The sequence below is a fragment of the Rhagoletis pomonella genome, unplaced genomic scaffold, assembly GCF_013731165.1.
Source record: "Rhagoletis pomonella isolate Grant_MI unplaced genomic scaffold, Rhpom_1.0 Rhpom_scaffold_00001, whole genome shotgun sequence".
Classification (NCBI taxonomy): Eukaryota; Metazoa; Arthropoda; class Insecta; order Diptera; family Tephritidae; genus Rhagoletis; species Rhagoletis pomonella.
This window is the reverse complement of record NW_023458555.1, coordinates 38,484,128-38,510,414: the sequence shown is the minus strand read 5'-3', so window position 1 is coordinate 38,510,414 and position 26,287 is coordinate 38,484,128. Positions and strand designations below refer to the sequence as shown.

General features: G+C 34.6%; 1 protein-coding gene across 1 annotated transcript in view; it reads right to left on the bottom strand.

The window, feature by feature from the left end:
• LOC118745368 (sortilin-related receptor-like) overlaps positions 1–26,287 on the bottom strand; it is a 994,510-nt gene that overhangs the window by 49,068 nt on the left and 919,155 nt on the right. Inside the window, exon 4 of the mRNA XM_036478865.1 lies at positions 9,647–9,766. Coding sequence (XP_036334758.1) covers positions 9,647–9,766 — 120 coding nt within the window. The remainder of the gene's footprint in view (positions 1–9,646; positions 9,767–26,287) is intronic.

Genomic DNA, 26,287 nt, shown 5'->3' with positions numbered 1-26,287 from the left:
TATTAGGAAATCAGTAAGCCTCCTATCGTATGAATTACACTCAATTTTTGCAGGTCTGCAACGCTGAGTTCTTTTTATTACCTCATTACCTTCCATGCTTTTGTGTCTTGGGATCCAATATAGGTGAAGGGTTTTAGCCACAGGTAACCTTCTTTGTAGCCTTTCTACAGGCCGTGACGGTGATCGAATTTATTTCATATGAAAGTAGAGCCCTAATTGCTCACATTATCATCATCATTAGACATTTACCGCTTATGATAAATGAGTTGTCATCTGCATAACCACCTTCTTACTCACACACTGCCATCAGCAAGAGTTCATTGCCAATGGTAGCTGCGGAGTCAAGCAAATCGTGGATTTTACAGGCACCTTTCATTGCAGTTGCAAATTGCTGACGACAACAAATATTGCTGTAATCGAAACTATGAACTCCCTATACCACTGCAAGCTGAATTGCCTTTAGAACAAAAGCAATAAAACTAACAATGGCGCACTTACAAAGCGATATATATGTACATACATATTAAGCAGAGCTCAAATGCCAACATTGACATTGAAATGTACACCACGCATAAGCTTTAAAGCACATAACAGTAAACAGTAATAAGAGCGGGGAGCAACGGTGAAATAATACAAACAGCAGCGGCAAAGAGGAGCGGCAAAATAGTGTTGACAACGAAAACTAAGAATGGAGCTACAAATTTTTGAAAGTGGAGTGTAGGAAAATGGAGTGCAGGAAAGTGGAATGAGTATACGTACATATGTATGTACATTTTCACAAGTAGAGATGCAGGCATTCGCTGGCAACAAAGAAGAAAATGTAAATAAATGGATTGTAGTTGCGCGGGTTGACTACTAGGGAATGTTTGCTTATACACATGTAAGTGCACATGTAGATCAGGCATATTTCGAATATTTGCATTCGCACTCATTATGCGAATGATTCGCATCATTTAACACATTCGCTTCGACATTCGCATTCGCATCAAATGATACGAATATTTTGCGAATGCGAATGTGTACATGTGTGCAGAGCGCGCAGTTAACGACCGCTAAGCAAACAATTACATATGTTAAAGGTTGTTCCAATTTATCGATTAGTTTTTTTACAGGCAACACAACCCGTGGACGCTGCTGCATGTTGTAGAAAATAGAAATATGTAGATCAAATGTGTTCGCATTTTTTTGTTAACGACTGCACTTTATACTCGTTTTCTGATGATTTGTAAAAGATTTCAGTGCTATTGAAATTGTACGTAGTTGTATTAATAGTTACATATTTTAGTTAATTTTTGTATCTTATTGCTCGAAAGTGAGCAATTGTTCAGTGCGAAAACAAAAATAGTTGAAGTGTCGAAAAAAAAATAGAACGTGGACGAAGAGAAAAACCCCGTATTAATGAAAATTCAATTCGTCTGATGGATTCTGAGTTCATTAGAAGTGAGTGAAAAATTAAAAAAAAAAAAACTCAGTTCTTCAATAGCAATATCTCACAAATACGAAAATAAGAATCTATGAATTTATTTTAAAATGAAATTAAATTATGCAAAAATTAACATTAATAAATCAATATGCCAGATTCATCAGTAGCCAGTCTTTTGTCTCTTAACATAACATTTTCCTTAAAGATTTTTTTTGTGGGTCGCATTATCATCGCTTTTAAAGGTCCAGCAATAGTCAGCAAGGATGTGGAGGTTTGATTTCCTATCATACCACTTCTCCATTCTAATTTTTTTTTTTTAATTTTTCACTCCTTTCTACTCAATCCATCGACATGAGTTAGAATCCACCAGACGAAATGTATTTTCATTAATACGCGGTTTTTTCTCTGGGAAAAATACGTCCAATTATATATATATATATATATGTTTTTTTTTGAAATTTGCCATTTTGCCATTTGCCAGCTGTTATTGTTTTTTTCAAAAACTGGACGTGCTAGAAAAATTTTGTAAATGCACTTCAAATCAGCAGCAAAAAATCTATAAAATGTGGACGGCCCCGTTTTTGAGGTAAAATACGACCAAATTTTGTTCAACCGTGTAATTTATGAAACGACGACTTAAGTTGATTATAGCGTTTTAATGTTATTCCTAACATTCCGAAAATTCGCATTCGCATACGCATTTGCGAATGTGAAAAATATGACATTCGAAACATTCTTAGTGTAGATACATATGCGGATATGTATGTGAGCAGAATTGTAACGACTAAGCTGCTGCGAGTGTCACAGCTAAGGGCATGTGAGTGTATATTGTAACTATATAAGAAGTAGATATATGCATATATATATTTATATGTATGTATGTATATATGCATTTGATATGTGCTTGTTAGATAATATTTTGACGGCGAGCACGCTATGTTGCCGGTACACAATCTCACACACATCCACAGCCAACGAGGACGCCATTGAAGTTGGTAGCTGCCTAGAAATCTGAACACTACCGTAAAAAATTGCACTTATGTACATTCATGGATATAATTATATACCAGCATACTCTGAATGACTCTTCGAACAAAGATTTTTTTTACTACACTCGAACGAAATTTATGAACATAAAAAAAACGGAGTATGGCAATGCATATTCAGTGCGTACACAAATGAGCATATCTGCATGCTTATATGTACATACATATATACTTTATGTACATATGTATATAAGTTTTAGCAGCTGCGTGCATGTGAGCTCAACTCAACATGAGTATGCTGAAAGTTAATTAGCAGCAAATAGTTTGTTGGTGTGCGCCGCGTCAACACACAACTTTAATTGCCAGTACAAATATGTACATATGTATGTACATACGAGTGCACGACTTGAAGCGTTAAAGCGCCTTACCCCATTGACGGGGCGTATGAGTGACATGAGCTTGTGCAAAGTGCAGCTCAAGTATGAAGTGGCTAAGGGCGACTTTTTCAGAAGCAAATTATATTTTTTCCTTCATAAGCAGCAAAGGAATTTTAAAGTGTTTTCACGCACGTTGCCTTTAAAGACATGCACAACCCTTCTGCACTGCTGCGCCGCAAAACAGCGGAAAGAATGTTCTACATTGGCAAGTCGTAGGAGTCTGCTGAAATTTAGGTTTTCGTCGTTGTGGCTTGCGAAAAATTAACCTTGAATTTTGCTGTAAGCGCGTCTAGACAGCATTAAAAAGTCACACAGACAGATATTTAGGGCAATGCGTGGCTTAGACTCGCATACATACATACATATATATGTATGTACATATAACTGTGTCAATGCTAAGTTTTTGCAGCACACAATGGGCAATAAACAGGCGACTGCGATTAGATTTGTAGTAAAACCGCAATTCGTATGAAAGTGAAATGTTTATGATGTGGAATTTATGGAATTTATACGCAACGCTATGGCCTTTGCAGCAAGGCGATCAAAGTTTTTGTTTTGCTTTCTAACTAAATGTGCACAATAAATAATCACAAGTTGAATGGTTGGTTATTTGAGGAAAGTAGAGTAGATAAGAAATTTGGAAAATTTATTGTAGGCCCACAAGGAATTTATGGATTTGACAGTTTTTTACGAAATTTGCAAATTTTTCGTTCAAAAGATATTATTTAGAATTAAAAAAAATCCCGTGTTTTCTTAAATTGCAATATTAATTAAAAAGAATCAAGGAATTAGATATGTTTGGCAAGCTAAGGCGACTAAAAGGAGGTCAAAGACACTGTGGGCGAAGGTAAATACCTGTCAAAACACGGCACTTCGGACTGCGACGGGTTGCCTTCCGATGTCGTTAGAACACGAGGTCCAAATACTCGCCCTTCAAGGAGCATAATACTGTGCTGTGCAAGCAATTGCTAGAACTGTGCCACAGACGTTGGTTCCCGAACAGCGGCTTCGCCAAGTCACATCAACGGCCACCTATACGATCTAATGGACGAGGTCCAGACATTCATAAAACCATCACTGGATACGGGGGAAGGTCATAAACGGCAACCGCACAGGGCGCTAGTGCCAGCCTACTTCGCCTGCCTCGCCAGACTCGCACCACCCTAGCACAACTCCGCTCTGCATACTGCAGCAGGTTAAATCCCTACATACCTGAATCCGATAAACTCAGCTATGCCCAACGTAAGTCCGGCATGCAGAGTGTCATACCCATAACAAATTTCCAAATAGTGCTCATCAATAAATAGCAAGTTGTCCATTATACATGGTAATAGCCTTTCTAAAGAAAAAATAAGAAAAATAGAAAAAATCTCAACTCGACGCATAAATGTTTATGATAAACATAGTTTTCTATTATCTCAACTAATAGTGGCATACTAATCTTTTTTTTTCCTAGCGCACACGATCTACCATACCTGCTGATTCACTCACAACTAACTACATACATATGTACATACATATCTTTTTGTTTCTCGTTTCATATTCATATGCATAAAAGTGCTCTTTTCTTTTATTATGAACGCTAAAAGCGTTCGACGCCAGGAATGCGAGCAAAAAGTGTTGCTTTTCAGCAAATAATATGCGCATATTAAGTGGCTATTTGAGGTAGTAAAACAGTAGTGCATACTTATTTATGTACGTAAGTGTGTAAATAGAGTAGCGCTGAAGTACGTACACAAACACAAAAAGAAAATAAGACGCCATTACGAGGATAGCACAATTATAGTGGGTAGTTGAAAAACTTTGGATAATTAAATTACGTTGAAAGACTTGCGCGCTATGACGCTGCTAATTTTAGCTGCACAGTAATAGATTCATTCTTCTTAGATATACTTAATTTCAGAATGGAGGGAAAAATTTTTGGACTATGTATGTCCGCCCGTCCGTCCTTCTGACGAAACTTGGAGATTAGGTTGACCTTCTTAAAAGGCATTGAAAATGAATGAAAAATGACTGTAGCCACGCCTACCTCTCAGTAAGAGTATTTAAGGTAATATTTTATTCTTACAAAATTTTGGAAAAAAGATTGTGCCTATAACTGCCTAATTTTGTACGTGTATTTTTTTAGTCTCTCTAACTTATTATAAGTTACAAATCTTTTAAATCAGATAAAAATGCCATATCATAAGTTGCAAAAAACGACAACATTTTATTATAATTATTTTAGCAGCGCGTTTTTCGATTTTTCCTAAAAGTGGTAGCCACGTAGATACAGTAAATTGGGTCTCGTTAATAAAAAAAACATATATATCTTAAAATCTGGCAATGAATTAGGCTACCTATGCATAAGAGGTCAAGTGAACACTTTTTTTGTGCAAAATTAAAAAGGGCTGCAATCATACTATCTACTACATATTTGCACTAAAGACCTTAAGAATAGCGTAATGTAGACTAACAGGGCAACTCTGGCTAAGATAGTTGAAAGTTATTTCTAAGACAATTCAAAGACAGCAGGCAAGATACTTTGTTTGAAAGATATTGTTTATTTTGGCCCGAAAGACTCGTTAAAAAGCTCCCTTGCAACTTCCGTGGAGAAAAGCTCTTTTGACAGAAGGCACTTGTTTGTATACCCTTTTGCTCGCAAGTTCCAACAGTCGCAATGGCCGAGTAAGCGAAGCTCTGGCTGAGAGATTCGTGAATGAAGACCGCAGGTAGCGGAAGTTTTTCTTTATTTAAATAAATTTTTTTGGTTCTTCTTTAAATTAAATTTTCTTTTATTTTTAAGATTTTATTGTTTTAAAAGGAAAAAAGTATATATTTTAATTTCGTTAAATTTTTATTTTATTTTATTATTTAATTTTAAATTGTAAATTTCGTTTTTTTTGCTTTAATCTTTAGATTTTATTGCTTTAAAAAAACTTTTTTTTTATTTATTTTCTTCATTTAATTTACTTTATGTTTTCAAATTATAGTGGTTTAATTAATATTGTTCTTTTATTTTCATTTATTTTTTAGAAATTTATGTTTTGCCCTTTTGCTTAGTTTTTATTTATTTGTGGCTTTTTTTTTAAGTTGAATTTTATCTCTTTTTAAATTTTATTTCGTTTATAAAAATTTCTTTTTTTTTCATTTAAATTTTTTAATTTACTTTTTTTTTGATTTTTAGGTTTTATTATTTAAAAACTAAAACAGTTTTTAAGGACTTATTGTGTTGTTTTTTTTAATTTTGAATCATTGTTTTTTAAATTTTTATATTTTTTTTTCAATATTTAAAAATTTGTTTTATATTTCTTTTAAATTAATTTTTCTCTTTTTTAATTTAATTCGTAATTTTTAGAGTTTTAAAAATAAAAAAAATATTTGTTTAATTAAGTTTTAGAAAACATTGCTAAATGATAAACAGAATGATGCCAAGACTTTCTCGTTAGCAAATTTTCAATTAGTCTTTCGAAAGACAGAAAGGAGCTCTGAAGTTAGTTTCTAGAATTGACAATTGTATTACGAAAGACTTTTGTCCTCGAAAGGCTGCGATGAGTTAAAAGACAGTTGCCTGAATTACTGTGTGAGTCTCGTGAATCAACCCATTCACGACCAACAAGTTCTATTAACCCTTTCATGACCTACAAAGTTAACATATACAAATCCATTGTACTACTTAGTCATCTCCCTGTTGGAAGTGTATTTAAATTTGTTTTTCTTGTTCCTTTTTACCAACAAACTGCAAACAAATGGCGTTTAGCTTCTTAGAAAAAGTAGCAGAAAACCCAGTAACTTAACGCAATAAAGGGCCACTCGATATATAGTAAAAAGAAAGAACAAAAAAAATTGCTTTTATTCAAACCATCTTGCTCAAAATACGAGTACAGTGCGCTTTTAAATATTTTAATTGAATAAACGGTTAGTTTTTAGAATTAATAAAGAAAGAAAATACTAAAATAAGTCTGCACCTTATGCAAGCTTTAACAATTTTTGCAAAGTTAAGCCAAGCTAAAGTAAAAAAATGGAACGTAAACATATTACGAGTAAAATGTTCAATGTCGAGATTTTTGTATGTATTGGCACGATTTCCAGAACACGTCCTAATAACCTGGTATTTAGCACAATACTATCTGCTTAGTTGCTGTTAAGAGAAGCAAAAAAAACTTGGTTTTATTCTATAAAAATTATTTCAAAATTTAATTTTTCTGTTATTCCTTCCTGGCATAGAGTTTTCATTAACATTTTTTAGAGACGTTTACGTAGGCGGCACGAAGGTTTTGCCTGAGAATACCACTAGTAAAATTTTCCGAAAAATAGTTTTCTACAATATATCAATCCTCTAAAGAGCTTGCCAATTTGCTTTTTTGCGGGATTTCTTGAAGTTAGGGTCAAGACGACCTTTTCAGGCGGGAGTTAATGGGTTATTTTAACATAAAAATATTTCCCATGAAATATGACTATTTATATGTATTAACCATTAGTTTCGCTCAGATACTTATTCTACCTTTTTTTAATTTCTTTGAAAACTAGTTAGGCCGGGACGTGAAAAATTTAGTAGGCCATATAATAAATATACGAGCTAACTTTTTCACATCCATGGAGTATTCTATTTCCGTTTAATAATAATAATAGATTGGCGCTTACACATATGTTAGTGTTTGGCCGAGCTTCTCCTCCGATTTGTGGCGTGCGCCTTGATGTTGTCACACAAAGCGGAGGGACCTACAGTCTACCGACTCCGAACGGCGATTGTATTTTTATGAGAAGCTGTTTTTCATGGCAGAAATACACTCGGGGGTTTGCCATTGCCTGCCGAGGGACGACCGCTGTTAAGAAAAAAACCTTTTTTCTATATTTTTGCGATGTTGCTTTGACCAGGGTTTGAACCCAGGCATTGTGGAGTGGAAGCGCGCTGCTTACCACTACACCACAGCGGCCACATTCTATTTCCGTTTATGTATACTAATTAGTTACTTATTTGCGTGCATTCATTTCTGAAAATTTTTAAAAATATATGCCATTTAAATAAGTTTTTCTAATGTGTGTACATATGTATGAAGATATCATATTAAAAAATTAATTTATAATTTATTAGATTTTCTCAGTGTATAAATCGCTACTCAAGATGTTTTCAAAGCATTTGGCGCGCCATAGAAATAGCAAATAAGAGGAAGAACAACAATTACGAACACGTAACAATGGAAGATGACAAGCAGAAGTTGAAAAACCCAAGCATAAAACTTTCAACGGAACCACGAGCAAATGAGCTAACAAAAAGTCGCGCACACGCAGGCAACGACCAAAAGCTCCAATTACGCGACAGTAGCAGCCGCTTAACAAAGCGAAAATACTCAGCTTTGGCGCTCTAATGGGAGCCTACTGCGTATTTAGATGTTTTTTTTTTGCTATTATTGTTTGTTGTATTGGTTAGTTGGCTGATTACTTGGCTGGGGTTGTGCTCTATCCAGCAACGCAAGTTTCGCCTTGCGACGGACATCCCGTCGTCCGTTCGTCTTCGCCTAACATGTGCCGCGTTATGAGGCGCATCCTGTGGCTTTGTCTTATGCAGGATACAGTCGGTTAAGTGACGACAAAATGCTGTCGCTGGTGATTTGGAGTAAATTTGAGTTTTGCACGCGAAATGCTATGGTTTTTTAATTTATTCATTTTAATACTATCTTCTATTTAAATACGCAGGAGCTATGAGTATGTGTATGCACAGTAGGCTAAATTGCCGAGGAAACAATGGGTCTAAAAACAATTTGGAGTTTGTCAAATTGCAAAAATAGGTTTCGAAGAAAATGCCAAATTTTCATTGTAGCGCCCTCTGCTGGAAGTTTAAGCACTTCTTTACTGCACTACCGCAAAATGCTAAGGAACCTGTTTTCCCACTCCAAATTGATTTTAGGCCCATGGTTTCTTCGACAAATTTGCATAGAATTACGCATTATCGAACAAATCTCCCATACAAATTGACCCATCCTAATGCACGGGCCCATATGCTGGGCAGCAAATAAAACGTATTCTTAAAAAAAGTAATTATGTAAGTAAGTTTGAAAAATATAATATTCTACATATTTACAAATGCATGAAGTAATATACAAACAGTTGAGGCTTCAATAAATGAAAGCACTTTCTTGTGCTTAAACGTGAACTAGAGAGGCTTTTTAATGAGATTTAGTCATTTTTTATATGCATCTGATGGTCTAAAATATTATTCTATCCGAAATATGTCTTTGCATGCAGTAAAATATATCTCCTTATTTCTATATGTTTTTCTTAAATTCAATTTTCATAGCTATAATATTATCATTACTTTTTATTAGTACTTTCGCATTCCGTAATGTAAAATCCTCCTTTTTTTAAATTTTGTTTTTTTTTTGTTAGTTTAGTTCTCAATTTCTTATATCTTTGATATATAAATTGAAAATAATTGCTTACTGCAATCAGCTTCATCGGATTTGTCACGACAATCGTTACTGCCATCGCATACCCACAAACGTGGTATACACTGCTCGCCATTCTTGCACTTTACCTCGAACGAAGTGCATAAATTCACTGTGAATTAGGTAATAGTGTAATTGTAGTGATAATGGAATTACACAGAGATTTTTTTTAAATTTTAATTAAAAGCTTTTGAACTGTATATTGTGTTACTCAAATGTATATTTTGTATTGTAACTAATAAATTTTCTAATTTAAACCAATTTATGTCCTTTTCTAGTCCGTGCGTCCTTAATTTTTAGTGCGTTAGTGTAAATATGTTTGTAGCTTTGTTTTGTTTCTTTTAATCAATTTTTGTAATAACAATCTCAACTTACTGCACAGCGACGGTGCTTCGTCGGAGCCATCGGCGCAATCTCTTTCTTGGTCGCAGCGCCATCTCTTCGGTATGCAAAAGCCATTGTTGCATCTGAATTGCTCAATGCCGCAGGTGGACTCTGAAAAAACGGAAAAGCACAAGAAAAAAAATTAGACAGATGTTTTATATAGATGACAGCAAGTAATTAAGTACTTAACAATTACGTAAATAAAAAATGGGTTTTAAAATGTATTTGCAGGAAAAGAGCTACCTATGTCAAGCGAAGGTTGGTGGCTAGTAAATGAAGGTATAATGAACACCCTCGCGTTGTTGTGGGAGATATTGGCAACCCAATTAATAATTAATTAAAAAATTTCACCCATTTTCTGACGAGCACTCAATGATCGTTAAATCTATTAGTTAATATTTGATCACTGGCATTCCATTCGAGGAATCCGAGTACGAATCCTTGTAGAAGGGAATCTTTTTCTTAGTTTTTTTATGTAATTTTTTTTCCTTTTTCAATTAAATTTGTTTTTATCTCTTAGAAATTTTTATACTTTTTTAAAATTCGTTTAATTTTTTTAAAACTTTTTTTTTATCTAACTCTCTTTTAGTGTTTAGATTTCATTGTTTTGGAGGAGAAACTTTTAGTTCAATTTAATTTTTAGAAACTGCTAGTAGACAAACAATACCAGGCCAATTCAGGCATTTGTTTTCAACTCACCCTAGTTCTTCGATAGACAAAAAGCTTTCGTATTACAATTGTCAATTTTGGCCATTATTTTGAAAGCGCTTTTCTGTCGAAAGACTAATTGAATGAGCGCTATCTTTGCGTTATTTAAATTGTCTTTTAGCAATAACTTTTCTAAAAACTAAACGAAATTAATAAAAAAAATAATATTTTTTTTTTGAAAAACTAAAAATTATAGAAAATTAGATTAAAAACAGAAAGGACCTAAAAAAATTAAGAAATAAATTCTAAAAATTAAATTAAATATTTTTAAAACAATAAAATTTAAAAACTAAAAGAAAACTAAATTAAAAAATTAAAAGAAAAAAAGATAATTTTCAAAAAATGAAATGTTACTAAAAACATTTTCGTTCTAAAATAAGGCTTCTTTTTGATTTTTTGAAAAACTTAAATGAGTCTTAAGATGGCAAAAAACCGAAATGGGTTAGTTTCCAAACCAAAATTTAAAGGGATGAGGAAATTGCATTCCACATCGTGGCACAGACAATGGAAATGTAAATTTTGCACGATTTCAGTTGGTAGATAAAATCATCGAAGGGGGCCTTGCATATTTTCATTGAGTGGCTCTCTCTGTGTACCTGTACTTCAAACCTATTTCTTAGTCCGCTATTCTTGCTTTGCCAAGACATTATGAAAATACATATATCATTCGCTTCATCATTAAAAACCAAAAAACGTTTCCAATCCATTATTTTAAAGTAATTTAACGATAATTAACTTGGTTCCCATTACTGACGTTCGTCAGGGCAATCTAATAAGCTATTTTAAATAAATGACGCTGAAAGGCAATAAAAAAGCAGCAAAAAGGAAACAAATTACTAAAGAGCCACTAAATCAACAGACTGCTTTACTCAATGCAGAAAAAATTTTTCAAAACAAATAGACAAAAAGATGGAGAAAATCTGTAATAACTAAGTCATCAAAACAAAATTATAGCAGCAGCAACAACAAACGCAGTGTGACACACACCCCAACTGCCGCAAGCAATCATATTTTCTATAACCACAAAAATTTAATAAGTCCGCATAAATTATGACCCTAAAGAGCGCTGAAATGCTAGAAGAAAGTACAAAAAAAAACATACATAAATTTTAAGTAATAAAGCGCAATGCAAAATTGTGAAAAATGCTGCACGCTTCGCCAGCAATTCACGCAATTTCCTTTAGCTATGCTTCAGCAGGCGAACGAGGCCAACGTTGCTATACTTTTTTGTCATTTTTCATTAGTAAATTTATTTATAATTTTTTTTTCGGGAGCGCAGAAGTATTCTTAAAAATTGCAATGATTTAGTGGCGCAAAAAAAGAATTTAAATAAAATTGAAAAAGTAAATATAATAAAAAGTCAGTGTTATGTAGAGTGGAGAGGAGATACGAAATTAAGAAGGGGTATCACAAAAAATTACACTATTGACAATGGCACCTATGTAGTTATATACCTCCAAACAGCATTAAAAACGGACAATGCTATGCGAGCCATAAGAGCAACGCTCGCAGTCATAATAACAACAAATGACCCTCATCAATATTTACGATGACGATGGTATAAAAATTTATGACAAAAAGCAGAAATTCGTTTAGAATTTTATGTACAGATGGATGTGCGGACGGCATGTCATTGCAGATGTCGATGTAGTCGATGATGTTGCTGCTGATGAGATGAAACTTTGGTCGGGCTATGAAATATGACTACTTGAAAATATATGAAATTTTGAATGGTGCCAACCGACGTTTTCTTTTTCTAGGTTACTGTAAATTAAGTTACAAGTGCGCAAAATGTACATAAATAAATAAAAATTTCTTAAATGGAATGAATTGATGAATAGTGCTGATATATTTTTAAAGAATGCCTGAGATATTGCTACTACTATGTTTTTGGTGAATATATTTCTTTTAAATTAGAATTTATGCAGTTAAGTCAGCTATTGTGTACACCTGGAGCAGTACCAGCCTACACCACCATACCACAGCTGCATAGTTAATAATAGGTCTTATCACAGAGTCATAAATTCGTTGCCAAAGACCTGTTTACATTATCAGAATGAGTTTTAGTACATGCAGATCTTTTAAATCTTCCAAAGAAACCTGAATAGTGGCTCCTTTAAGGGAAAAAGGAAAAGGCCGCCCATCATACCTGTTCTAGTGCAGAGTGCGGCACAAGTTTTAGTTGGGTTAGCTGGCAGACGATTTTCAATACAGCAAAGTTCGAAAAAATTCAGTGTTCTTTACGATAAGGAAGGCCGAAACCCTGAGCGTAGATATTAGAGCTATTACCAACCACCAGTATAAGGGGGAGAGCACACCATCCTAAGAACAGCCCCTGTGACCTCCGTAAGTGGTATATTTTGGGGTCCGTCTGCCGTAATCCTACGCGCCAAGAATTTACTTCCTGCCTTAGATCCTGGCTGCAAATTCTGTACGAGGTGCCATTATAAGACAATCCGACATTTGAACCAAGACGCCCAAATAAAATTCTTTTATTTTGTGGCGTTGCTAATTTTGGCAAACACAAAATGTTCTTATCTGATAGGCATATTTATGCTGGAACAGAGGATTTGGTTAATGTTATTTGCTATGAATCCGCGGCATAGCTAACCTTTCCAGGCATACCATCATGGAGGATGCCATGCCAGCAAGCCTTTAGAAATAAACTTTGGCATGAAGGCGACATCGCCGCTGTGGTGTAGTGGTAAGCAGTGCGCGCTTTCACACATCAGCACCTGGGTTCAAGCCCTGGTCAAAGCAACATCCCAAAAAATATAGAAAAAGGTTTTTTCTTAACAGCGGTCGTCCCTCGGCAGGCAATGGCAAACCTCCGAGTGTATTTCTGCCATGAAAAAACAGCTTCTCATAAAAATACAATCGCCGTTCGGAGTCGGCGTAAAACTGTAGGTCCCTCCGCTTTGTGTGACAACATCAAGGCGCACGCCACAAACCGGAGGAGAAGCTCGGCCAAACACTAACATATGTGTAAGCGCCAATCTATTATTATTATTATGAAGGCGACATCAACGAGTTTGGCATACAATAAATTGCTAACTATGCAATGAATTTCTTCCGGCTACACAACTTCAAAATATTCCATAAATAAAATTGGCAGGGTGCCAACTGGACCAGCCGATTTTAAGCTGTCATATTCTACAGCATATCTTTTGGCATTTTCGTTGGCTATAATTCCAGCAATGATAAAAACAAAGCAAGGTATAACCGTTCTCTCAATTTGTCGGCCATGATTTTTGTTTGAAGTTTGCCAACATTTTAAAATCATATGAAAGTGAAAATAAAAAATTGAAATTGTTCGAAATTGTTGTTGCTTGAGATTGAAAATGAAAATGTGTGTGTGAGTTTGTGAGTGAATGTAAAAATTAAATTGTTTGGAAACGTCAAGAATTTCAAAAGTGACTCTCAGCGGTTCTACCTTACTATATTTTTATCATGATTCCAGCTACAAACCTGTTTTACATAGAAAAATTTACTCTCACATTTTGTAGCTTTCATGTCGGCGGAGCGGAATGTGTAATCGTCATCTGACTTCCATGAAGATGAGTATCCCTTGGAGAAATTAAATAGTCTCAATCCTTGCCTCCGCTACGGAACCCTAAGACATATTCAGTGAAAGCAGCTTAATGGCTTGTTTGTTTTAAGGACTTTCATTAGTCCAGCTGATTGACTTCACCAGGGAACATGAGTGTGGAGCCGTTAATATCAAAATTTTCCAATTACGACGGCTGTTCAATCACTTTTTCACTGAAATGTGTCAAAGATGCGTTGCAATTTATTGTTTAAACATGGACATCCGAAAGCTTTTGACCAGCTTATGCAGTGCATATTGTCAAAAACTTGTTCAAAGTCAATGCATGCAAGATGTGCATTAATGTGAAATTTGTAAGGGTTTTAGGATTTGATTAATCATGAAAATCTGGTCTCATGTAAATTGACGTGAACGGAATTATAGAATACTTTCTGTTACTCTTTTTGAAAAAATGCTGAAGAAGGTTTCTTATGTGATTTAACTACAGTTCTCACACTTGATTTTTATTCGCAACTGCAGATCTTAATATCTTGGTGGTTATGCCATATTCCTCAGAGCCCCACAGATCTACATATATTCACGGCCTAGGAATTTCCAGTTGAATAATGTGCTACAAAAAAGTGGCTTATGTAAGAATCTTATTATTAATATTAATCAAAAAAAATAAATAAAATGGATTTATAGAGCTCTACAAAGTGATATTTTCATAAATTTTCGTTTTATAAAGCTATTAAAGTCTTCTTTATTTTTTATGAATTCGGGTGTTAGTATGTAGTTAAGAAAATTACAATTTATGTTCCAAGAGAAATTTTAACAGAATTCTCAAAGAACCGTTGGCATTTAACGCAATGAATAAAGTAAAAGCAATTAGTAGGTAAAAGTTAGAGTATCCCTTTACCATAAATATTTTAAGAATTCTCTGGCTGTCTGCGCCTTTTAATAGTCGCTAACGCTTTAACAATAGCAACTCAAAGCAAACTGAACGCCCCACAAAAACTCTTGGGACAAAAGCCGCACAATGAATTTCATTTAAAAGCGTGCAAATTGCTGCTCATTTACCTGCCACTGACTCTATGCGTTGCTCACTGCCATCTTTTCTCATTTTACATGCCTACTACGTTGCACGTTGCGACGAGCGTGATTTAGTATTGCGTATACGCACTGTAGAGCCACTAAATCGCACTCGACAAATTACATTTTACGCCATTCATTCACTCCCATTGACTCACCCCAGCCAGCAGCCAGCTATGGATGTATGTAGCAGAATTTGTCTGCTGATGTTTCTATTGCTTGCCTTTTTTTCCGTTTGTAGAAGGGCATGTTATCTTTTAGGATTGTGTATACGCAACGGGGCGAACGAACTCAAAGTGCAAGCAACTAGCAGTGAGTTGACTTTGTAAGCCTTCAATGTACGTATATTCCATAGGCTTCAAAGTAGACAAAAACAACTATAAAGCAGCGTTGCTCGTTTGACAGCAGCAAACGTAAATAGCTGCGGGCTACTTGCGATTTTTTTGAGCTTCCCCTATTTTGTTTTGTAGTAAATGTGCCTGGTTATGTCTGCTCTAACTGGCAAATTTGTAGCCATCAGTAGTACAAAATATATATATACATATACTGATGCATGTATTTTTATTCGATTACTAAGAAACGCAGTGAGTGCTACAAACTTTTCTATGCTCGGCTTGGATTTTTATTCTTTTTTTCTAGCAGCGATTCATTTGCGCGATGATGACAGGCAATAAATTAACGCGCACTGTACAGCCATAGCGAAGGCACAGTATTCTTCGCTAATCGAAACGACAGTTTCATAAAAGGGGAAAGGTTGCCAGGAAGTACTTTGCCTTACCCACTTTCATCGATTATTCAGCCTTTTTTGCCTTCTTCTCTAACTTGTAGAAAACTGCGCTGTCGGTCCTGGTGCTGCGACCGACGACGACATTGTCATCTACATACACCAACAGCATTCTTCGTTTGCTGTACAAATATATTACTACTGCGATCCAGATAGGCAGCTCACACTATCCAACATCAGATTAAAACGTTCGCCAGCCTCTTAGAGCTCAGCTGAGGAATCTCCGCACAACCTCAAATCTAAACCATCGAATTTTCCCTTAATCCTTTAATAGATGTCCTAGTTCGCGTTTGCGGTTGTCACCAGTATGTCGGAAGACTTTATACACATTATGGTTAAGTAATTGTTTAAAAGTTTTAAGTGCACTGCAATAGATATTGCGTATACTTATATATTCAAATCCTACATAAATTATAATTATAAGCGCCATTTTCCCGAGTAGCTTTTAAAATGTATCAGACTGCTTGTTGCTCTTGCACATTAAAACGGCTAGACATATTTATATAATAATTTTGAACGCTGATAGGTCTGGATTGGTAAGTACGATATTTTTGTGTATGGAGTTGCCACTTTTTTAAAACATTAAACTCAATTAATTTAAATAAAACATAACCACGATGTGGATTTCAAACTAAAGTAGTTCAGTAACGATTAGCTTCGACAATAGTTTTGAAAGTGGTTGCCACCTGTTCAAAAAATTAAAATAAATTTAAATTATAAGGTAGATCAAATGGACATTTCCGTATCGGTATCAAATGAAAAAGATTTATAAGAGCTTAATTTCGGAAATATTTCTGAAGAGGATTGCCACTTGTATGGAAATTTAAAATCAAGTTAATTAAAATGTTAAATTATATATTTAATAATGGGTGCAAAAGAGCGAGGGATACGAGAACATATTTTTGTATTAAGTTACCAGTTTTTTAAAAACACAAAATCAGTTTAATTAGAAAATTAAATTAAATAGAAAGTATTTTGAAATGACAACCAAACAAGATAGGTTTAAGTAAGCTATATTCATAAATTGAAAAAGCTTAATTTCGACAATATTTTTTAACAGAGTTGCCACCTGTTTAAAGATATAAAATTAACTTAAAAATAATAATGCAAATTCATAAGAAAAATAAATAAATAACCCGTTTAACGAAATATTTTAATATGGTTATCAAACGAAAGGAATTTAGGAGAGCTTAATTTCGGAAATATTTCTGAAGAAGATTGCCACCTGTTTGGTAATTTAAAGTCAAATTAGTTAAAAAGCTAATGTGGATATCAAACAGGAGAAGTATTGGATAAATTTTTAGAAGAAGCTTGCCATCTGTTCAGAAATTCGAAATCATTTTATTTAAAAGGTTAAATAATAAATATTGCTGTCGAACAAGTAAAATGTATTTAAAAAATGTTCTGAATTAATTATATATTTTTTTTAAATATTTAAATACTAGCAAATATCCAGCTTTTTTCGCGACGCATGATAAGAATGCAAAAAGTTCTGAGATACTAAATATATGATATATGCACTAATCTCCATATTACATATTACATATTTCGCATACGTTTACATTTCATATAGCCATACTCGTACATTTTGTATGGAGAATAATAATAAATAATTTATTCAAAATTCTGCATGTTAACATGTTCTCGCTGATGAAATGATGCACTTGAAAACCGTTTATATGGCGAATTTTGCTGAAAATTTTAAGGGTTGCAAACCTCCATTTGACCACTTAAATGCCATTACAGCTAAAAATTTTAGACACACTGTTCCCAAACATCTTTATCGCTTTGCGAATGTTCTGCACATTGCCAGTCTCGGTTGCCAGCGCCGAGCGATTGTTCAATGTTCTATCAAGGATAAAAAAAAACTATCAGCATTCTTGTTCAACCCAGGGTTGACTTTCAGGATTGGCCACGTTATGTTTAGATAGTGCGAAGCGCTGCTATCATCAAATCCTTTGCCTCAGCTAAAGTCAGGCTGGCAAAATTCTGAGAATTATGTCAATAATTTCAATAACTCGTAAGTTAAACTGAGTGAATAAAATTTTCGTTGTTAAAGTTTTTCTCTGATTCTTTCATCCACTATCACTACTAAATTAATAATCCAATTCTAATATTAAAAATCATAAAAGCTGTAGTTGCAAAGGGTCTCTTATGTAGTTAACCACTTTTTTACGTTGGACGGCAGTATACTACGATATTCGTATTATTATTTTTCTCATCTAAATTTTATACGAGAAAAAAAAATAATATAATAAGTTGAAAATTTTCTGAATGAACAACGATACCTATCAGCACTTTTTGCTCGTGCTTTGCTTTTTACAATGCATAAAAAATCCATTGCGTTAACTTTCAAACACCATTTTTAAGCTTTTCACTGACGCCTTTTAAGACAACGTAATTCCTTTACTTTGTAGCATTATTTAAGTCAACTTAGATATATAAAATGATCAAATTTGTTTGCCAACGCCGACAACGGTGCGGACGTGACATGCATTTTTGAGCGTAAATAATGCAAAAGCAGGTAGCCATGCTTCCAGCAACTCCTGCCGCTTTGCGGGTTCCCTTTTTTTTTTGGGGGGGGGGTAAGGGATTTTGGTAAATGTAATGGTTGGTCATTAAGTGACTTTTGTGTGTATTTTTGTTTAAATCCACATAAATTACGAAGCTATTATTGCTGCAAAGCAGCTAAAAAAGAACAGAAATAAAGGTTTAATTAAAAACCAAAAGTTTATTTTTTTTTTATTTAGCTCCGTAAAGGTTCACTTGGCAGCAGTAGTTTGAGTGTGGGCATTTAAGGTAAATAAAAGTCGGAACAGCTTGTTGCCTAGACCAGGCTCTCTGTTTGTGTACATTAAGTTTTAATTTATAGAATAAATAAGCCATTAAGCTCACATTCAAAGACACAAAAAATACAAAAACACATACGCGTCGTAATAAAGATGTATGTATGTGACTTTGGCTGTGTGTTTATTAGAAAATTCACATTTATCATTTATGTATGTATATAACGAGCGTCACTAACTTCCTCTGCACAAACTTTTGCTCTTTTCCACGGTTTCCTCTAACTTATAAATGTGCGGAGGTGTGTGTCGGCTTTACTATTTTAATTAAATTCGGATTTTTTTTTTAACTTCGTTTTAATTACTTTCGTTCTCAAGACCGCGAGCAACTGCGGGGAAAAAACAGAACTTAGCAATTAAAGAGGAGTTGCATATACATAACCCGTTCACCATTTCACTCGCTCACTTCGTTTTTTATTCGCCGACAAAAGTGAACTTACGATTGCTTGTGGCGACTCATTCATTTTTAACGGACTTTAAAATAAAGGAGGAGGTTATCAATTCGTCGGAATAAATGGAGCACGAGAGCTGTTTTCGATAATTATTTTATTATTGGTGGAATATACATCGTTGAAAATACTGAGAGCCAGATTTCAAAAAATGTTTAAGCCCCTTCACTATTCACCATCAGTTTTATAAGACTACGCTGGATGGAAAAAGCTTTTAGCGCTTTCTCAGAGTCCTCTTTCCAAATATGCGGAGTCTGTAGCGCAACACCAAAAAATATTAATGATTTAAACTTCGTGAAAAGTTGTCCAATTAATTCCAACCACCTTGAATATGGGTTACCATGTCTCCTAGTACAAGAAGCGTTAACAATGGAAACATGGAAAGAAGATTTTTTCAATATATTGGACAAACTTTTTTGTACCCAAAGCTCTTCTTTTAGTAAATAAGAAATTTTGTAAAAAACAGTTGTTTTGAAAAAATAAAAATAACAACATTCTTCTATACCGCATTTCTTTTGTATTTCCTCGATGCAGTTAACCGTGTTTTTTCACAAAACTTAAAAGAGTCACAAGACCCGATAGTGAACACTCGATAGTAAAATACTGGAAAACATTAATTTTTTATTATGCATAGTTTTGAAATATATTTCGCGAAAGGAAAAAAAATAGTTGAGATCACTTTCCGTTTTACAAAACCTAGGATTCTAATTTACAATATAATGGACGTTGAACAACCAATTTAATAAAAAATTGTATGGTATTTTTGAATTCAGCGAAAATTAACCAGATTTTTAGCTTCAACGGCTGTTTTTTTTTTTTAGTTAAAGGGCGAACAGTTTCACTGTCCAATAGTTCTTCAATTTTCTCTGTAAAAACTATTATATTGTTTATTTTTTTCTACAACAAATTGCATTACTACTCATTTCTTTAAAAAAATTAAAAAAATACAGCAAATCCATATTTACAAAAGGAAAAATCCGAAGTTTTTTCAATTCTTTTTTTTTCAATTCTTGGATTGCAACAAAAAAAGATTTCAAATATCAAATTTGCTTTGACTGCTATTAAGGAAGTGAATGTCGCTAGCACAGGCAAATCGCCCATGACTAGTTTGCAATTGTTCGAATAATCTGCAGACATGTTAAATAAAGGTAGTTCGATTTTTGATACGAATTGACAAACAAAAAAGACGATGCTGCTTTCATAGCAATGACAAGAATTCAAGCGTTTTGCATACAAGTATATTTCCATTTACCCTCTTTTTAACTCTTAATAAAGTTGAGAGATTTGGGTTTCACAGCTTCACGTATGCACTACTCTCAAAAAAAAACTGTGCTTTTTTCCATCAACGGCACTAAGAGATTTATTAAATTTTAGGGATTCCGCTAAAATATTTCGGAAAACCATCAAGATTTACTAAACTGGGGATTTTCGAAAATACCTCAAAATATTTAACAAAAAAAATCACCTCTGATGATAGTTTAAGCTTTAAAAGTCGCTTAAATCTTGATATTTTAACGAAATATTTTGGTGAAGTTCTTCGAATATAATACATATGACAGTTGCGGTAGCAAAAAAACGCATTTTTTTGTGTTTCACCCTAATTTACATAAATATTGTGAATCAATGAATCTGAATCTGAAGTGAAATTTCTGTATGAGTATTTGGAACGCTACCCTCGTCGATATAAAGGCTATGGTTGGCGACTTCAATCAGCGAAACTCCTGATAACGGACTGAGGTTGATCAACATCGCCGAGCGCGAAACAAAGTACCATGCAGTAGCAGGGTGGCTCTTTCCAGATCGAAGATATGAGAAACCAAATCGGTCATGTTGTGATAGACGGAAGCTTCCTTCCAGTGTTTTGCTCGTACGTACGTACACTCCGAGGGCCACATTACTGTAATACTTATGTATGTAACATCAAGACGCACTCTAGAAAATTGTGAATTTAAATAAATCGGCGAAACACTTAAAAAGATGTAAGCGTGAAATATTTATTTCTTATGTTCCGCAAGAGGCAATATTTTAATTAAATGAAGAAAACACCAACAATCAGCATGGAATTTTCAAAATATCTCCAGAACTCTCAGTCTCGTTTTCGAGGCCTTAAACATTTGTGCAGACGAGAAACTTCGGCAGTCCTCTGTTATTCAACGATGCTTACGGTTTTGTATCAATACAATTTTTTTAAAGAGTCTTCCCTCCTCTTTCACTACTTTACTCATTTTCATTAACCAAACAATTTAGCTGCCTCTCACCCATAGCGCCCGCCAATTCAATGCTCAACTGATAACAAAGTTTGACGCCGTCGTTAGCTAAATATTGAAAATGAAAAAAGTATTACGATGCTTGTCCTTTTGTGAAACATTTCAACAGAACAAATATTTTACTCAAGCAAATGCTAATAATTTATGTAACAAAAGGCATAAAAAATATAAAATTTTCAAAGAAATAAAAAAGCCGATGTTAAACGAAGAAAAGTGGAGGGAAAGTAAATAAAAAATGTTGAAAAATCTAAGATGGAAAAAAATTTGAAATTCTCGTTAAGTAATCCACACAATTATCCGCTGTTCGGTCAACGGCTGGGCGCACACGTACCCCCCCAGGCGTTAGAGAGTTAAATTTCACTAGTAGCGCGCTGCTGCCTCTCTTTTGTAGGGCACGCAGCGTTTATTTCTTTTTGTGCACAGCGCTTCGCTGATACTTTGCGCAAACACTTTTATTTCATTTGACTGTTTTCGTATTTTTATTTCTCGAGATTTTTGCCAGTCATTCGTTGTTAGAGGCGGATCGTTATTATCTTTTTATATACATATGTATATGTACATTAGGGCGGGTCAATTTGTATGGGGTATTTTTTCGACTATGCGCGTATATTCTAAGCGAATTTGTCGAAGGAGGCAAGGGTCTAAAATCAATTTGAATTGTGCCAAATTGCGAAAAAAGGTTTCTTCTACTAAGCGTTTTGCTGTAGTGTCATAAAGAAGTGCTTAAATTTTGTATAAAGAACATGCTATAAGGGATTTTCGGTACAAGGAATCTGTTTCAGCATTTATATTTTTCTTAAACTTTCACCAGAGGGTGTACCAGTGAACATTTTCACATTTTCTTCGAAAGCAATTTTCGCAATTTGGCAAACTACAAATTGATTTAGGTACCACGGTCTCTTCGACAAATTTTCTTAGAATTAGAAGCAGAACCCTGCTATGCTAAACGCGCATAGTCAAAAAAGTTGACCCACCCTAATACGTATATGTACATACATATATATATATTTTGCTTGAAAAGTGTAATTTTGTGTAAATTTATTTTTCGCTTTTGTCCTGCGCTCCTATTTCACAAGTGGCCGCCTTTTATGCATCTTTATGTACATATGCAATTATATATTTGTGTGTGTATTCAGTGTATGTAGTATGTCCACATTTACTGGCCACTTGAAGTTTTCAACGCTTACAGGCATACTCTGCCAGCTGGCCAGCTGTGCTGCTATACAATTTTGCTGATATTTTACTTAACTTGAAAAGGGAGAAGAGCAAAAAATGTCCAGCAATAGACTTTCGCATCCTATCTTTGCTGCCACTTGCTTACGCCATAAAATGTTAAGTCTACTAAGTACCAAGTAGTTTAGCGGACAAGTAAGCAACTCGTGAACACACACGCACACACACACATCAGCACATAAACATGTGTATGTTAACTGACACATTTCCTATAAACTGATAGCCAATGTACATAAGTAGTAACCAAGCAGTTGTGCAACGTATAAACCAACATGCCATGACATGCCTTTCGGCTATTTTGCGGAAGTTATGAGATTTTCAAGAATTTCTTACCAGCATATAAAGGGCCGAAATAAGGGCCAACAAAGAAAGACCAACAAAAATGCAGCTGCTTAGTTGCACTTTCCGGCAATCTCGGATAGTGCAGAGTACATACCGAAAAATGGGTCAAGGCAGCGGTAGCCGAAAAAAGCGTACGGGGGCAACACAAAAAAAAAGAGAAAGGGAATACGTATATGTACATACATTTATGCAAGTCACAAAACGTAGAAAAGAAAGCAAATTGCTTTCATATTGCAGCAAACTTGACCAATTGAAGTGTTGCTGTTGTTGGCAAACGTTGCTCTAGAATTTGTATGAATTCGTAAAGCCTGGTGGGCTAAAAGGTACAAAAGTGGAGAGCAAAGAAACCATTATTTAAAAGCTTTGCTGATCAGCTGATTTCTGCACATACGTACTCGTATAGTCGCCCGTTTCCAAAGCAATCGCAGCTCGCAAACTAGCCAGCCGGCTTAGCTGCTAGGCGCGGGAAAGGTTGCAGCAGCGAAAAAGAAAACAGCTCGACCAGTAAAAAGTAGCAAACTTGTGGTTATAAACAAAAAAAAAATGTGGAAAATGAAAATGAAAGTGGAAATAAATTGTAGTCAAATTGCAAATAAAGCAGTGCGAAAGATGCGCTACGCAAAAAATTGAATGGCATAAACAAGTGAAAGTTAGTCATTGTACAAAGAAAGAAAGGCAGAAATAGAATGGCATGGAAATTTGAAGTAGCCGCATTGTTGGCTAACAAGAAATTTGATTGGAAACAAGTGAACGAATGAATGAGGGCGAGGACGTAGCGAAAGCAGTGATGAAAGCTAACTCAAGCGCCTGAATGTATGCAACACAAGTGGCAATTATGGTCTGGCTATGCACTTGACGTTATGAAATGAAAAGTTTATTGAATTTGGCCGCAGCCACTCAGTGCTCAACCACTTAAATGCGTTTTGTGTAAATTTTCTGTGAAATATTGCAAATAATGTAAGCAGAGAGTTGAGCGCATGAATCGCTGAGTGGATATTTTAAAAGTTATGATTTTGATTTTTTGTGTGAATGTGAATGTGTGCGGAAAAGGGAAAGTTGTGTTTTACGCGCATCATGAATTTGTGTAGTATATATTAAAATTATGTAGATGTAGAAAATTAATTAAAACTATGAAAATATTAGGGTACTCATGAAAATGGAAAGTTACTACCCAAAAAAATAATAGAAAATAATAATAAGCGGAAAAGGGTCGAAATCTACTTCAAGCAATTTCCGCAAGGAAAATAATAGACAAAAAATAAATTAAATAAGTTAATAGCAAAAAACACACATCTTTTAACAATCTTTCAAGCTTTCTAAATACGAGCCGACAGAAGTAAATACAAGAATAAATTAAATTAATTAATAGTAAAAAAATATTTTTAAAACAAGCTTTCAAGCTCTCTAAATATGAACCAAACCTGACCATAAATGTAAGGGGAAAACTAAATTAAATAACTGAAATAATAGTAAAAAAAATATTTTAAGAATAAGCTTTCAAGTTTTCTAGGATGGAATGAAAGCCTGTCTAAACGTAGAGCAACAGCTCAGCTATTTAACAGAGCTAAAAGAACCGGTGGATTGAAAATCTGAGAACATGCACTCGCTGAATACAATAAGGAGACTAAAGGAGAGAGATACGAAATTAATGGACTCTCTTCTCAACAGGCCTTTATAGCGAGTGGATTGTAGAGCCCTTGTCAAAACGCAACACCAATGAACAAGGGCTTCCGAAAAGATATTTTTACTGTTTGCTTGTTTCTTTCACCAGGGTAAGGAAGTGGCGTAATTGGAAGAGGCATTCAAAAATAACTGCAATGCGTATTTCAACCTCCTGGCTGATGTACACTTTCTTGGCTGCTTAAGACTGGGCACATCCCGTGGAGATCAAAGTGGTACCTTCGATAACACGGCACGCTCTCTGATATAAAAATACGCTTGCCTATAAGGTATTTGCTTTACCACACGATGCTGCATAGCAAGCGTTCCTAAATCTAGAATCACGACATCCACTCTAGGACAGTCAGTTTCTCAGCTACGAAAGGATATGCACAGGATGGAGTGATCTCTCCTCTACAATAGTTCATCGCAGTGGACCAACTCAACAGTGTATTTACATTTATTCATTAAAACACCGAAATGTTAAAGGAGTTTAAAAAAAATTTGCAATGGGTTTGCCACCCTTCTAAAAAGTTACAATGACATTTGAAAAAAAAATGTAATTTATAAAGTATTTACAATGTCGCATCTAAAGTACAAACTGTTTGAAACCACTTTGGTAGTATCATGATGATGGGTCGGGTTGCCGCTTTTCTAAAAGCAAAAATTTCATCATTTTCCGTTAGAACAGGGTTGCCACTACACTACTAAATTTATTAAATTGGTGGCAATCCGCTTCTAAAACATGTTCGACAGAAAATTTTCTTAAACCTCTTTAATTTTATATCTATATTTTAATATTTAATTTATTTTATCAATGGAATTGAAGTAAATTTTCAAATACGTGGCAAACCTCCTCAAAAATATTTTAGGCAGGAAACTTGCCTTAAACTCTTTAGTTTGATACCCATATTTCAATATTTAATTTACCTTATCAATTAAACTTAATTAAAATTTTCAAACAGGTGGCAACCTTTCACAAAAATATTTTAAGCTGTAAGCATTGTTCAACCTGTTTTCAACTATACTTCAACATTTACTTAAACTGAAATATACAAACAGGTGGCAGCTCTCTATTTTTTAGTTAGACCTCTAGAAATGCACCGATGAAAACTGCATTCAATTCCATGCATTTGTTGTTGAGTGATGCGCGTACAAATATACAGACAGACAAACATTCTAAAGACTGTTAATTTGGCTTCTGTTGCTCTGGGCCGAGGCCACGCAATGAGTGGCAAAGCGGCTGAGCGGTGAGCGGCTTAAAATTAAAACTATTAAAGTGGCCACAAAATGAGCACCATTTCTGAATGGTTGGGCGGTGTCGCTCTGGAGTAAAAGCCGCCCAGCCGCTCATTGCCTGGTCTCAGCCTAAGACCCTGTATAATGATTTTCCTTCAATATCTATAATTTACGGACATTGGTCTTTTACAATTTTATCATATCTAGCACTAACCGACAAAAAGACGTAAGCGAATTTTTTTTCAAAATTTTCTTTTTGATGCAGAAATGTTCCTAGAGCACTATACATATTTACTCCGACATAATGATAAGGCCTATTGAAAATTTGTAATTTTCTGTTTTAGTGTGAAAATTGAGTACCCAGCAAGGCGGATTTCCACTTCAACAAGCTAATGCATTTGACCTATGTATGTACACAAAGTTCACTCTAGGGAGTAAAAAATAACAGTATCATAATTGACAAACAAGCATTTATTTTTGCACATATTGT